General features: G+C 39.9%; 1 protein-coding gene and 1 long non-coding RNA gene across 2 annotated transcripts; both read right to left on the reverse strand.

Annotated features, from left to right (window-relative positions):
• Window positions 1-202: 202 nt before the first annotated feature.
• On the reverse strand, window positions 203-3283 carry LOC106952355 (protein Tob1). Its single transcript, XM_015040409.1, has 2 exons — window positions 3190-3283; window positions 203-2086 (listed from the first exon to the last, which is right to left on the reverse strand). Exon 2 carries the CDS (start codon window positions 1901-1903, stop codon window positions 896-898), a length of 1008 nt encoding a protein of 335 aa, XP_014895895.1. The 5' UTR covers window positions 1904-2086; window positions 3190-3283; the 3' UTR covers window positions 203-895.
• Window positions 3284-3328: 45 nt separating this feature from the next.
• Window positions 3329-4328, reverse strand: LOC106952357 (uncharacterized). The gene is made up of 2 exons (XR_001425971.1): window positions 3974-4328; window positions 3329-3651 (listed from the first exon to the last, which is right to left on the reverse strand). It is a non-coding gene; the product is annotated as an uncharacterized LOC106952357 (long non-coding RNA).
• Between the last annotated feature and the right edge of the window lie 8685 nt (window positions 4329-13013).

Raw genomic sequence — 13013 nt, forward strand, 5'->3', positions numbered from 1 at the left:
AAGTATTGCACAATGTAGGTACAAAATTAATATACGATTACATTTTGTCCATAATATAGCAAAAATCTTTAAACTCTTAACAGAAAATACAACTCTTATATTTTTGTCAAAAAAAGCAAATATTCTTAAATCCCACCACTACGGAATAGTCTGTACACAATCTTCAGGATAGTCGATGTTTTTTTGTTTTTTTTTTTTTTTTAAGATGGATTCATTTTTATAATTTCAATAAAAAAAGGAAACATAAAGTTGCTGCAGCCATCACAGATCACTGGAGTAGTAAAAAGATATAAATGCAATACCGTGTTGTAGAAACAATAGATACTCTGATATTTTACAAACTCTGTACTAAATTAAATTATACAATTAGAAAAAGACCAGGAATTCCCACTTATTGATGCCAATTTCTTGAAAAACTGGCAATGTCCAGTTATATTTAAATACTGAAAGAGGCCATGACTTATGGTGGTGTTTTTTTTTCTCTCTTTTTTTTATCTTAAAACAGTTACATAAAAAAATATTTTGTGCTTGGTTGGCAAAAGAAATAACAATAATGCATTTTAAAGTTTGGGTAACCAAGCTTAGACAACTTGTACTACAAGCTTCATTAAGAAATAAAAAAAAAAAAAGAACAAAAAACAAAAAAGAAACAAGTATAACTCAAGGGGATAAAGTAATTCACCCTCGGGCTCATGCTCTTAGACTTGAAACTCGGATTTTACAGCTTACAAGTCTTTTTTTTTTCTCTTTCATATTTAACATTCTATTTTTGTTTAAACTTTTCTTTTTTTTTTTTTTTTCTGAAATGTGCATTTGTGTTTGTTTTCCCCCCATCACATTATCTCTGGTCGTTTCCGTATGAAGTAGTAGCTTAAGTAGTACCTTTATAAGTGTACTAGTTGGCCATGACTGGCTGGAATTGCTGGTTAGAATACTGCATGTTGCCTAAGCTGAAACTCAAGCCATCCATGAGGGACTTGTCGTTAAGGCCACCGTAGGCCGCAAACACATCGAAGGCATTGCTGTACTGCAGCGGGCTGTCTGCGGGGAACAGAGCACTCTGGCTGCCTTGACCCTGCAGACTGGGGAACACAAACTCCTTGGCATTGGGAGACAGGGCGGAGGGCTTCTGGTGCTGCTGCTGCTGCACACCAAGTCCCAGCCCGTACAGTGAGTGCATGGAGGTGGAGATGGCTTTCTGTTTCAGGAGACTGTTCACATTCAGGCCCAAGTTGGTGGGAGAGGTACGTGCCACTTTGTTCCCAGCACCGCTGCCGTTGTTGCCGTTGCGTCCACTGCTCTTCATCTTAGTGGAGCCGAACTTAGTAGCTGCGAAGGTGGCTGTTGTGAAGGTTAAAGGCTGTGTGGACCGGGGCATGAAGGTGGGACTGACCGCCGCCGAGTGGCCAAAGGGCGGAGAGGGAGAGCTGGATCCTGGAGAGGTCCCGTTCAAAGGCTCACTGATGGGCATAAAGACCTGTGCGTCTGGGTTGAAGCTGTTTTTGATCTCCTTGTCCAAGTCAACCCCTCCATTCCCAGCTACACTTTCATTGCTGTCGTCGACGTACAGCACCTTGACGGGCCCCTTCTCGCCGATCTGGTAGGACACCTCGTAGGGGTCAATCCACACACTGAGGTCCTGGGGCAGATTGTTGCGGACGTCTTCGATTTCCAGCCCGCTCTCTTTCGCTGCCTTCTCGACCACGGGGTCCACCTTTTCGCCCACGTGGATGCATCTGAATCCTGAGCCCTTGTATGGCTTGTCCGGGTACCAGTGTCCTTCATACTTCTGCTTCAGCTGCCGCTCCAGCTCCTCGCCAAAGATGTTGACCCGTCTCCTCGGCAGCTTGTTGTACAGGTACGAGATGATGAAGTTGAGAGCTACTTGGATTTCAAGCTGCATAGCGAACTGCTGAAGTGTGCCAGGTGCGTGGAGATTAGCTGGCTGTGACCTTGAACGCGTCCACCGACGCGGCTTCGTTTATCCGTGTTCGGCAACACTGACGTGCTCCAGGTAGGGGAGGCAAAAATCAAAAGTGCTGGTTTTGTAAGAGTGGTGTCCTTCCACAGGGTGTGATCGATTTTCCTGAAGCAATGATAAGGCAAACGTAAAAAAAGGAAAGGAATCATGAATAAATGTAATTATATTCAGATAGAATAAGTTAAAAATGAACTTAATTGGTTTGGATGGTTTATTATATATTAAGGCATTATTTTCAATGCAGTAAACTCAGACAAATGTAACAAAAATGTCCTGCAAATAAAGGGGGAAAAATGTTTACAACTTTAAAATAAGCCTGGATAGTATGATTCGTGTAGATCCTGCACCTACATCCACATAGATGTCAAAAAACGTAGGCACTGGGCATATTAACCTTGCACTAGAACAGGGAATCCTCTTACATAACACAGTACTGGACTGCCTCCATAAGGCAGGAGAAAAGGAAAAGTACTGCGGGGGATTCTGCGTTTAATTAACACCAAACTTAACCGATTAAATTGCACTGGAAATAACTGATGATGGTGGATAAGTTTGTGAGGAAATGGTCGGGGGATTGCATTTCAAAGCTTTAAACGACCCTGTCACGGGGTTTGTTTCTGTCCGATTAGTCCCACTGATAAACTGTGTCGAAATGAGGACTTAACAAAACCGCGTTTACACCCATGTTTGGCAATTTTTGCAGAGGGAAGAGGAAATCCTTTGCAGATTAAACGGCTATTTGGTAAATATTCAGTGAGACACGGGGGTGTTAAAATAATCGCCTTGCACTATGACGTGCAAGAGGCGAGAACTTGTTGAGAATGATCAAATACTTAAAAATTCATTCTTTCGTGCCTCTTGAGAGAAAGACATGTACACTCAAACAAATAATCGGATTATACTCGTCTAATTAATGCGTCTTATTAGATAATATTCAGTGTTATGAAGTTCAACGGCTATTCACAAAAATATCACAAAATAGTCGAGTAACAACAGCAAAGCAAGGCGCGTATAACGTCCACTATTTGCATGGATATACTGTAATTTATTCCACTGAGATAAAATAAGGCATTCTGAACATTTTTATCTCACCCCTCCCAATAAATTCGTCGACCGACTGCCAGCTTACAAAGTATGACCAGGTATATAATACATGCAAAAATAGAAACCTATAAGATATCATAAGCATATGTGAAAAGAATACTTACTTTTTTTTGGAAAATATAAAAATGCTCAGTAGTTCTGAAGTACCGTTGGTTAGTGCAAATAGAAAACAAAAGTATAAATACTTTCTTCACATAGAATATATTAGCGTTACAAAAAAAGTATTCCAGTACGTGGTGATTTTTTTGGAGAATTGGCGTTTAAGGTTTCAGTTTTTAAGGTTATTTTGCTTTTTTTTTTAAAACTCCTTTCTTCTTTCAGCAGGCTTTGCAGAGTAGCTCCCTCCTACTCGGGAGTTTCGCAACTTCGTCCTCTTCAGTCTCTGCGTTTCCTGTATTTATAGACTTCCTCCGCCGCGGACACGAGACAAGGCGGTGATGCGGTTTCAGAGGTCAAAACAATATCCAAGGAGGTGATTGGTCGAAGAGACAAGTCCCGCCCCGCGAGCATTGACGAGATCGTGCTCTCATTGGCTGAAGGGTGTTGTCAGTCTGAGGCATATGATTCTGAGAAATGGGAGGAACGCCTGTGATGAGGGTTTGCGTCAGAGATAACCTAGGACTGTGCTGACAGCAAAAGGCAAGAGTAATTTATGATAAGAAAGAAAAGGTGCTATTTAAAATAACATCGTGTCAGTGTTTGAAACAAATACTTTTAGTAAAACAAAATACTTGTTCAGCTCAACATGTTTGCGTTGTTTCTAGGAACATATGGGCTGGTCTATCCTTCATTAGATTTATTAGTGAGAGTACGCTCCCAATATCCGTTCAATTCATACACCAAAACCTTGCAATACGTCATTTGTTTGCTTCTGCTAGCAAAACTCACCTCTTCAAAATCTATTTTCAACATACTACATTGCTGCAACTTGCCTCGACGAACAGCAGGAGCTATAATAGATATGGGCTACGTGCGTTGCCTGAGAGGAGATTCCCTACAGCGGAACAATACAGCAGTGTGGGTGGTGCTGAGTACAAGCTTGAAAACACAAGCGCTGATTGGTCCAAAACGGGGCAGGAGCCCCACAGTGAATGGTGTGCCCGTATCCAAGGTGCTGATGTAGGCTGCGCACGTCATCGCTCCGCTGAGCTGCAGCCTGTTGCCCAGTTTTTAAAGAGCACTAGGTGTTTGTTAATGACAAATGAACTGTCTGAGAGGCTGTCAGCTGCAGTGATGACTTCAATTATAGTTACAGGAGTGAAGACAGACCAAACAATAAAGATGTGTTTTGTAGAATACAATATCACAGTGACCAATGGAGGGAAGTCACATTTAAAGGTATAGTTTATTTGTTTTTAGTGAGGTTCGGTTTATGGTTAGCTTACTCTTATAGTGATTTCATTTGGTTTAAATCTATATTAGTTAGTCTCAGAAGAGGGCTAACAAGTCCATGAGAGCCTGAAAGCAAACTGGACGCCTACTGTCATAAAACAACCCCAGTTTTAAAGATTTCATAGCAGTTTACACAAATGAACACTGAAACAGTTGTCAACTTTGCATCAAGATGTTATTTATAAATAGCTCATTGATTATGTACCTGGAAAATGGAGGTAGTTTGATGATGATATGTCGGTGTGAAAGACGTACTCAGACCGGAACATAAAAGACCAGGGTACAAAAGTGAAGCAGTGCAATCCATAATAGCAATTTTTTAAAACTATAAAATGTTACTTTTTCACTACTTTACTTTTATATGCAACAGTTATTCAGAACAGAGACACTTTTTATCTACTATTCTCAGCTGCTCTCACAAAGGGGAGAGAACATTTGTGGTGCACAGCCAACAACCTGTATTATCTGTGTAAATAGATAATACACAGGTTCTTTGTACATAATGTTGAAATGTAAATATAAGAATGGCTTAAAGGTTCGCTAAGTGGTGTTTGCATAAACAGATCTGGTGTTTTTCAGATGTTACTTGTTGTAAGATAGCAGCAGAGTAAGATTAAAGGAAGTCTACTGGCCTTGTCTTTTGTCAGACCAGCTCCTTCATGGACAGAATGATGTTCTACTGAAAATTTATGGTCTTACCATTGGACAGGAATAACATTCAAACTCCATGCAGAGACACTCGAGGGCTGGATTTAAACCCAGGATCCCCTTGCTGCTAGGCAACAGGGCTAGTAAAATAAGCCAGTCTAAAAAATAAATGTGAATATTATTCACTTAAATGTAGTATTTCTGCTTTTAATCATGCTTTACGTTTCTATTCAATGGCAAAATAGCATTAGCATAAACTGTGTTGACATTTTTTTAGGACTGGAATTGTTTAAAGGTGGTAGAAGTACACTTTGGTCTTGGCATTGGACTACCTTTTAGCGTCAACATCTGGGACCAACTTATATTGATTTATTTTGCATGAAGATGCCTAGAGAATTACCTTCTGCAGATGCATATTTACTACAACACCTTTATAGAACCTCACTTCAAAAATTCAGAACTCTCCCTTTAATAACCTGTTTTCTCTAAAACTATTGCTAGCCTAAGTTTTGCTTACACAACAGCCGTGATTATATTGCAAACAGAAGCTGGTTTGTACAGGCGGAGTGGACTTTCAGACATTCTTCAAGCACTTAAGTTTGCCAAGCAGTCATGCGCTTTGTTGTGAGCACACAAATGTAAATGCACCCAAATAGGCTGCTCCCAGCAGAATCAAACACAGAGCATAGACGGGAACTCTGTAGATAGAAATGAGGGGAGAAAATTGAACAGTGCCCTGTGTATTCAGATCTACAATACAGTATATACATCACAGTGGCGGAGTGACTCGAATGCAAAAAAGCAACTTTGTTTTAATACAGTTCTGCAAAGCCTATTGTGTTGTTGTGTTGCAGCATTTTCTGTGAAATCTAAGTCGGTTGCTATTTAGGGTCAGTAGCATAAAGGCCTTCTGTGCATGGAGGTTTTTACATTCTGCTGCATTGAATTTGCTCTTTAAGTAGAGAACACATCATGTGTTTATTATTGACGAAGGGACAGCAAACAGCCACAATCTGACACAGTAAAGTCCTGAGGCATTACAACGCATGCTAAGATAGCTGTATTGTCTTACGTGTAATCCTCTCGTCATTAGATGTAACTGGGATCTGTACCATGTCTACTGAAGCTTCAGAAGTGTGCAACTCAGGTTGCATAGATAATGTAATGGCAGGACAACTATTAGTCTGGCAATCCACAAGTCTGGTCTTAGTAGAAGACTGGCAAGAGAAAAGATATAGCTTAAATTAAGTTTTAAAGGCTTTTTTGCTGTTTGGCGTTGGCGATCAGGGAACATGGCAAAAAGGGAAGTAAGTGCTCTGATCAGAAAGACCAAAATGTAACTCTTTGACCAACATGCAAAACACCGTGCATTGTGGGAAACCACCACTGCACACCATTCTGAACACACTCCATCACTTATGGCAGCAGCATCCTGACACTATTCATCAGCAGGAACAGGGCTACTGGCTGGAGTTTGGTGTTGATGGAAACATGGATGACACTGGACTCAGTTCAGTCATGGATCAGGATATGTTAGAGGGGGCACAAGACTTGAGACTGGACCACGAGTTCATCCTCCAACATGACAATTACCCTAAACATACAGCCATAGCTCCAGTGCAGTGGGTCATATTGAAGCATGTTTGTGTGTTAGAAAGGCCCATCCAAAGTTCAGACTGAAATTCAGCTGGGAATCTGTGGCGAATTGAATTGAAAATAGTTGTTTACAAGAATTGTAAAGCCTGAGTCCTTCCATTTCACAATCATGTTTAACTTTGTGTTGGTTCATCACATGAAATCCCAAAGAAATCCAATGAGCTTTGTAGTTACGATGTGACAAAAATTGAACATATTTATGCTGTGCCCTTTTTTTATGCAAGCCACCGTGAAAGCAACCCCTAGCTTAAATAAGCTGATCTATGTAATCAATGTGTGGCTGGTTATGTTAAGTAGCCGACAAAAATAGATCCTAATCAAGCTCTTTCATAAAGGAATAATACCCAAATATTTCCTCACAATGTCTCTGTTAAATGAAGGTCATCTTTAAACAAACATCACTGTTGCACAAGAGGCACTTAGTACAAGATCTTAACCTAGATCCACATATTAAACTTGATCTCTTTCTGTCAGCAAATGATAAGCAGATGCTGTTATATTTACTGCAGTATTGTGATATAAACATAACCAGATGTGCGAGCGTCATGTTACACGTTCAGAATGAGAACAATTGGTTCTTCAGATGAAAAGCACATGCGGTGGCAGCACATATGAGCTCAAACATTTTTTTTTAATCCAAGTGAACTAATTATTATTCATTATTTATGTTTATGTGTCTTACATGAGCAATCGACACAAAAAAAACCTAAAGATTTCTCACAAGCTGTATCACTTCCATGTCTGCTTCCACCTCCTCCTTTTCTGTTTTTTTTTTTTTTCTTTTTCAGTCTCATCGCCCTCCCTCTTTCTAGCGCGGATGGAAAACCTTTGACGTCACTGCTTGTTATTACTTAACACAACTCTGCAGAGTGCCCTGGGCTCCTTGTAATAGGCAGACGTTTTGCTTCCCCTTTGAAGATTAAATCGGGTGGTGGGCGAGACGGAGAGAATCAGAGAGGGAGTCGGTGGGGGGAAACCGAGTCTAAGATTTGGGATTTTAAGGGTTTTTATTTTCCTTGTGTACCAGTGCATAAAGTAAGCTAAAGCTCTAAGAAGAATCCAACAATTAAAGAAAGAAAAAAACAACAACAACAACAACAAGAGGAGATGTTTTAAAATGTGTGTAGAACTAAGCTAAAGGCAAACTGACTGAATAAAAAAGAATCATTGTCAGGGTAGTGAAATAAACATTAACCAGAAGAGAAATCTGGTAAAGTGCCATCAGACAATTCCACATGCACAGCAACACAAGCTCTTTTCACACAGAGGCTGCTCCACAATGCCAGTCCCCATTCATTACGTTGGCGTGGCTCACCTTTGCTGCACACCGACCAAACAAAAGTGGCAGCAGCATGCATCAGTGTGGCCTTTCAAATATCGTGCCGACATGGCGGAAAGAGACAAATACAGGCAGGAAAAATTGCAAAACAATCCAATTTGAAAGAGGCTGAGTCTTTTGAGTCGGTTAGTGTCACTTAGTGTAAACCTCAGTAGGTAAATTCCCTCTTAAGCTTGACTGGGAGAAGATCCATTCGGGTCTGCTAGGACTCAGTCTGCAGGCTGAACATATAAAATAAGACATGTCTAATTTTATTAGTAAAATTATACCTCTTATATTAGTTGCTTTCACACTTATTGCCATCCATATTCTTCATACTCATGTAAGCCTCTTTTAACACTACAGCCCATCGTCTTCTGTAATATTTGACAAGATCAGAGTCTACATAAAGAGTTATTAGTCTTTTCCTTTTCGAAGAATTTCTCTAGATTGTCCAGAGTCCACCGTTTCTGTGATGGCCATAAGTTACTAGATACTTGGTAGAGGCCAACATATTTTTATTGAATATATCTAGATATTTCAAGCATTTGATCATGCAAGGCACTCTACAGAAGTTCCCAGGGCTCTTGAAAGAAAAAAACATGCCGTCTCATCTCCTCTGCCATGAATAGCTTTCCCACATATTCATTCTTTGATTAATGTCGTACAAAGCAGCAGTGTTTGCTGCTCAAATTCTCAATCTTAGGACACTGTCTTAGCATTAACCACAAGGCAAATCTCCAGTTCAAATCCCTGAGTGTTGCAAAGTCAATTTTAACATTTGTAATGGTAGAAAATATTATTTTTCCTGGCAAAAACAACTGATTAACGTACGGTCTCTCATCTGTGAAACGACAGAAAAGACTAGAACCTTTTTATCATTTTTTTCAGATTTATTCTACAGACGACATTAAGACTAATGTTTCAACACCTTGTTTCTTCATCAGAAGACTCTGATTTACACATCTTTACCAGGTTAACTAATAGGTGTGGAAGGTATTGTTAGGATGTTATTGTTTTTTTGTTTTTCTTTTTCTTTAAGCTTTTGAACAGATGCCACGTCCTATTAAACATCAGGCACCAGTGATCTGCTGCAAGTCACGCACCATGCATGCAGATGGAGGATTTACAGGTCTCAGCGTATGTAAATACAGAGGTTCTGTTATCAGTTGTCACGGCAGCAGCTCAAATACTTTTTCTTCCCTGCACGGTCGCCTTCACAACCCATCGAGGCTGTTACATAATTCATCCCATCACAGGCTGCTGGTGCAACATCAATAGAACTATTTGCCATCTGCAGACAGAGAGGAAAGCAACACACAAAGACATACAAGCATCTCAATATGGCCGTCTTATGCATACAGTATGAAGAGCGGCTCATTTTGATTCTATCGTCTGCTTTTGAAACATGAAACAAAGGAAGCCTGTTTCATGATATGTGTTTTCATTATGTTTGATAGATGAATGAAAAAGCTTTTTTGTCTTCTGTGGTACGTGTCTTTCTTTATGCTCACCTTTTTATCATGGGTATAATATCTTCATTGGAAATTCAGCCTCATTTCAGGTGTTTTACGATTGCACCTTGCATTCTTTCCCACCATATTCTGTTGGTGTCATCCTGACCTTTGAGTAAAAACAGTGAAGCAGACGCTTTGACGCTGCTGCAGAGTCTGGAATATTACTCCAACTTGTCTTAGTTAATTCTAAATGGGTTAAAATTCACAAATAGGGAGAGGGAGTTGAAAGGAGAAGTGTGTACGTGTTTGTGCTGGCACACACACACACAGAAACTGTCTGGAATGCTAGAGCAAAATATAAGGTGGCAAGATAAGATAAGGTTGCACTTTGTCTGACGCTATGCTAATTACCTTGCTATGTTTTTCTTTGCACTGCACTTCTTTATCTACCCAATAGTTTATGAGTTCTAAATGCAGTTTCCTTTTTCTTTTTAATATTTATACACACTTGGTCTTAGGCAGCTCACAGTCTGACATAGAAGGAAAGATCCACTAAGGGATTTGATACAACTTATACACTAGTCTTTTACAGCAGTGGATGCATTTCAGTGTGAGATGTCTTATGGCATTTTTACTGCTCTGCTCCTGAAGCTAGAGTCTGTAGTTTTCATAACCAGCAATATCTTGTCAATTTTGTCTTTCCTGTGATTGAGCAGAACGTTCAGTCGCTTTCCACAGGCTTACCGACACGTATTTCACAGCATCAGATAGGGGTGGAGTCTGACTGTCTTATTGTATGGTTCAAATAGCCCACATTAAACCATAGTAGTTGAAAGTAGATAGTCTGGAAGTCACCAGATTCAGTGGTGAAGATGTGGAGGGTGACCAAACTGGTGTACTGGTAGGAGCTTGTTACGTTATTCAGTGCTTCAAGTAGCCGCACAAACTACATACACTCATATACTTTCTATTATATTTCATCAAAAGGAGCATGGTAATGGTATGAATAGTTTTTTTAAACATCTTAAAACAGTGGTTGTGTGCAGGAAAGCGTCACTGAGATTTGCTATTTATTATTTATGAACAGCAAAGGGGCAACTCGCAGAGGAGCTCATCATCGCATGCTCATGGCAAAACTTTTTTGTAAAAGAGGCTACTTTTTCAGTCCTCCTCCCTTAGATGGATGTCACAGTCCTTCTGCGGCCCCTGGTAGTCCCTGGCCACCTCTAAAGGCCGCTTGAGGAATTTGCTGCTTGTGCATCAAAGTGAGCACTTTCACGCCGACGTTCAGAGCTGTTTGCTTGCGATTGGATTACTCAAGACACATTTTAGTGCCTACTGGGGTGTTAGGAAAACACGTTTTGAAGTGGAAAAAAAGTGCAGAGGTGTCAGAGTGGAAAAAGGAGACAGGGAAATATGGAAGCATAAAGGGCTAACTGTGAGCTGTGAGGATATGGAGCATGAGAAACCAGCTATATCCTTGGGCTGTAGGGACATGCACAGTGAGAGGGAAAAGAAATGAAGGACAAGGCCATAGACGCAGAGGAAGGATAGGAGAACATTGATAAGATGATGAAAAATTGATGTGCAACGCTGGAAAGCAAAACCTGTTACATTTTAAAATAAGCCAAGCCATTAAAATTTAAACCACCTACAGATAAAGAGGCTTTTTTATAGGGTTGACCATGGAGAGTCTGATGCATTTGTCATAGCTCTGATTAGGACTGACCCTGGAAGGTACAGGGAGCAATTAGGATTCACAGAGAGAAATTAGAAGTAAACAGCGGGGGCTTGTCTGCTGTGACGTGAGCCTGATGTATGAGAGGAGGGATAAAGCCGGACAACGGAGAATGAGGATGCATGAAAAAAAAAAAAAGAGAGAGAGAAGAGGATGTGAAATAATCCCACTGTTGTGTTGAACAAAGGGAGAGAGACAGAGAGAGGCTCCTCTGTGTTCATGGTTATGGAAAAGTACTTACTTGAAACTGTGTACTCAGTTCCCCATGCAAAGATACACACTGATTTATACATCTCTCAGCAGGCTATGCCTAGCATCCACTGAATGCATAATTACACCCATCTCCACAGAGAGTGTGTGTGTGTGTGTGTGTGAATTTATTCAGTGTGTATGTTGAAATTGATGTGAATAAAGAGGCCATGCACCGGTGGAAATCTCAATCTCACATTTAAATGAAATTCGACTATGACGGGCCCATAAACCAACCAAATTATCCTGAAAATATGCAGCTACTCTGTGAGAATATCCAACATGTCACCATGCAGCATGTCAAAGAAAGCAAATCCATTTTTATAGGTTGTTTTACACAAATACCTGGACTTAATAAAAAAGATTATCCACGAGGAAGCAGATTAGAATCTGACGTGTGAGGTCGTCTGATAACTCATAGTTCACCAATCTTACAGCATCATAAAAAACATTAAAATAAGGAAATATTTTAATTTAAATGAATCATACACATTTTTTGTTTTGTTTTGTTTTTTTAAGGAAAAATACGATCTGGAATTTGAGAACATTTATTTTGTGGGTCAAAAGTCCTTGGTAAGAAATAATTATCTTTAGCAAAATCACTGTTGCAATGTTTATTAGCAACCCCAACAATTCCTGTAACAATTGTAACCAAAGCACCCTTCAAACGTTTAATTAACCTTTTTCAGCTCATTTAAAGTTTCTAGAAAGTCCACTTGAAAACACTCTTTGGAAACTTTTTTGCTTCCAAAGAAGGTAGCAATGGTGCAATTTGTTTTAGCCTCTCTTCAAAATGGGACAGGTAAGAGAACATCCCATAACTCAGGAAACGGCCACTTAGTTAAATTAGCTAATATCTTCAGCTAGAGCAACAATTACTAAGCTTCAATTACCTGGAGCCGTGACAAACAAGGCTGGACCAAGAACCAAGTTTATCCTGCCAGCAACAGCAGTAAGGAGGATGATGGAGAGGCAAAACAAAAAGTGGCATCCTGGTGTCAACAGGACTCCAAACTCAGCATTAAACAAAATGTACAAGCCAATCATGTGCTTAGATGTAATGACAAGCAAAATATTTTACTATTCTACATCAACACACATGCTACTGGATCTTTTTTTTTTTGCTTTTGTCAAATGAGACTAAAAATGTAATTTTTCGACTATAAACCCTTCAGAGTGTGGCGCAAACAAAGCATAAAAGCAGCCCAGCCGCACCATTAGCAATGCTGGAGGATATGTGATGTGAACCTGTTCATCTTCAAAAGGCCTTATGAGACTTCTAGAGAAAATAGTATCACTGACTTCTTCTAATACCACTTTTAAAATAAGAAATTGGATGCTTATGCAAAGGGAAAAACAAATCTACAAAAAGAGGTCTATGTTTGGGTCTTTTAACGCTATGATACATTTGCCAAATCAAGACAGAAATAGCTCAACTGACACAAAATCAACATTTTTATCACAATTCCT

Source organism: Poecilia latipinna, unplaced genomic scaffold, assembly GCF_001443285.1.
Source record: "Poecilia latipinna isolate Pla-1442-1.1 unplaced genomic scaffold, P_latipinna-1.0 Scaffold509, whole genome shotgun sequence".
Lineage (NCBI taxonomy): Eukaryota > Metazoa > Chordata > Actinopteri > Cyprinodontiformes > Poeciliidae > Poecilia > Poecilia latipinna.

What these genes read in the sequence shown, in the direction of transcription:
- LOC106952355 (XM_015040409.1), bottom strand. Translation starts at nt 1,903, where the DNA reads ATGCAGCTTGAAATCCAAGTAGCTCTCAACTTCATCATCTCGTACCTG.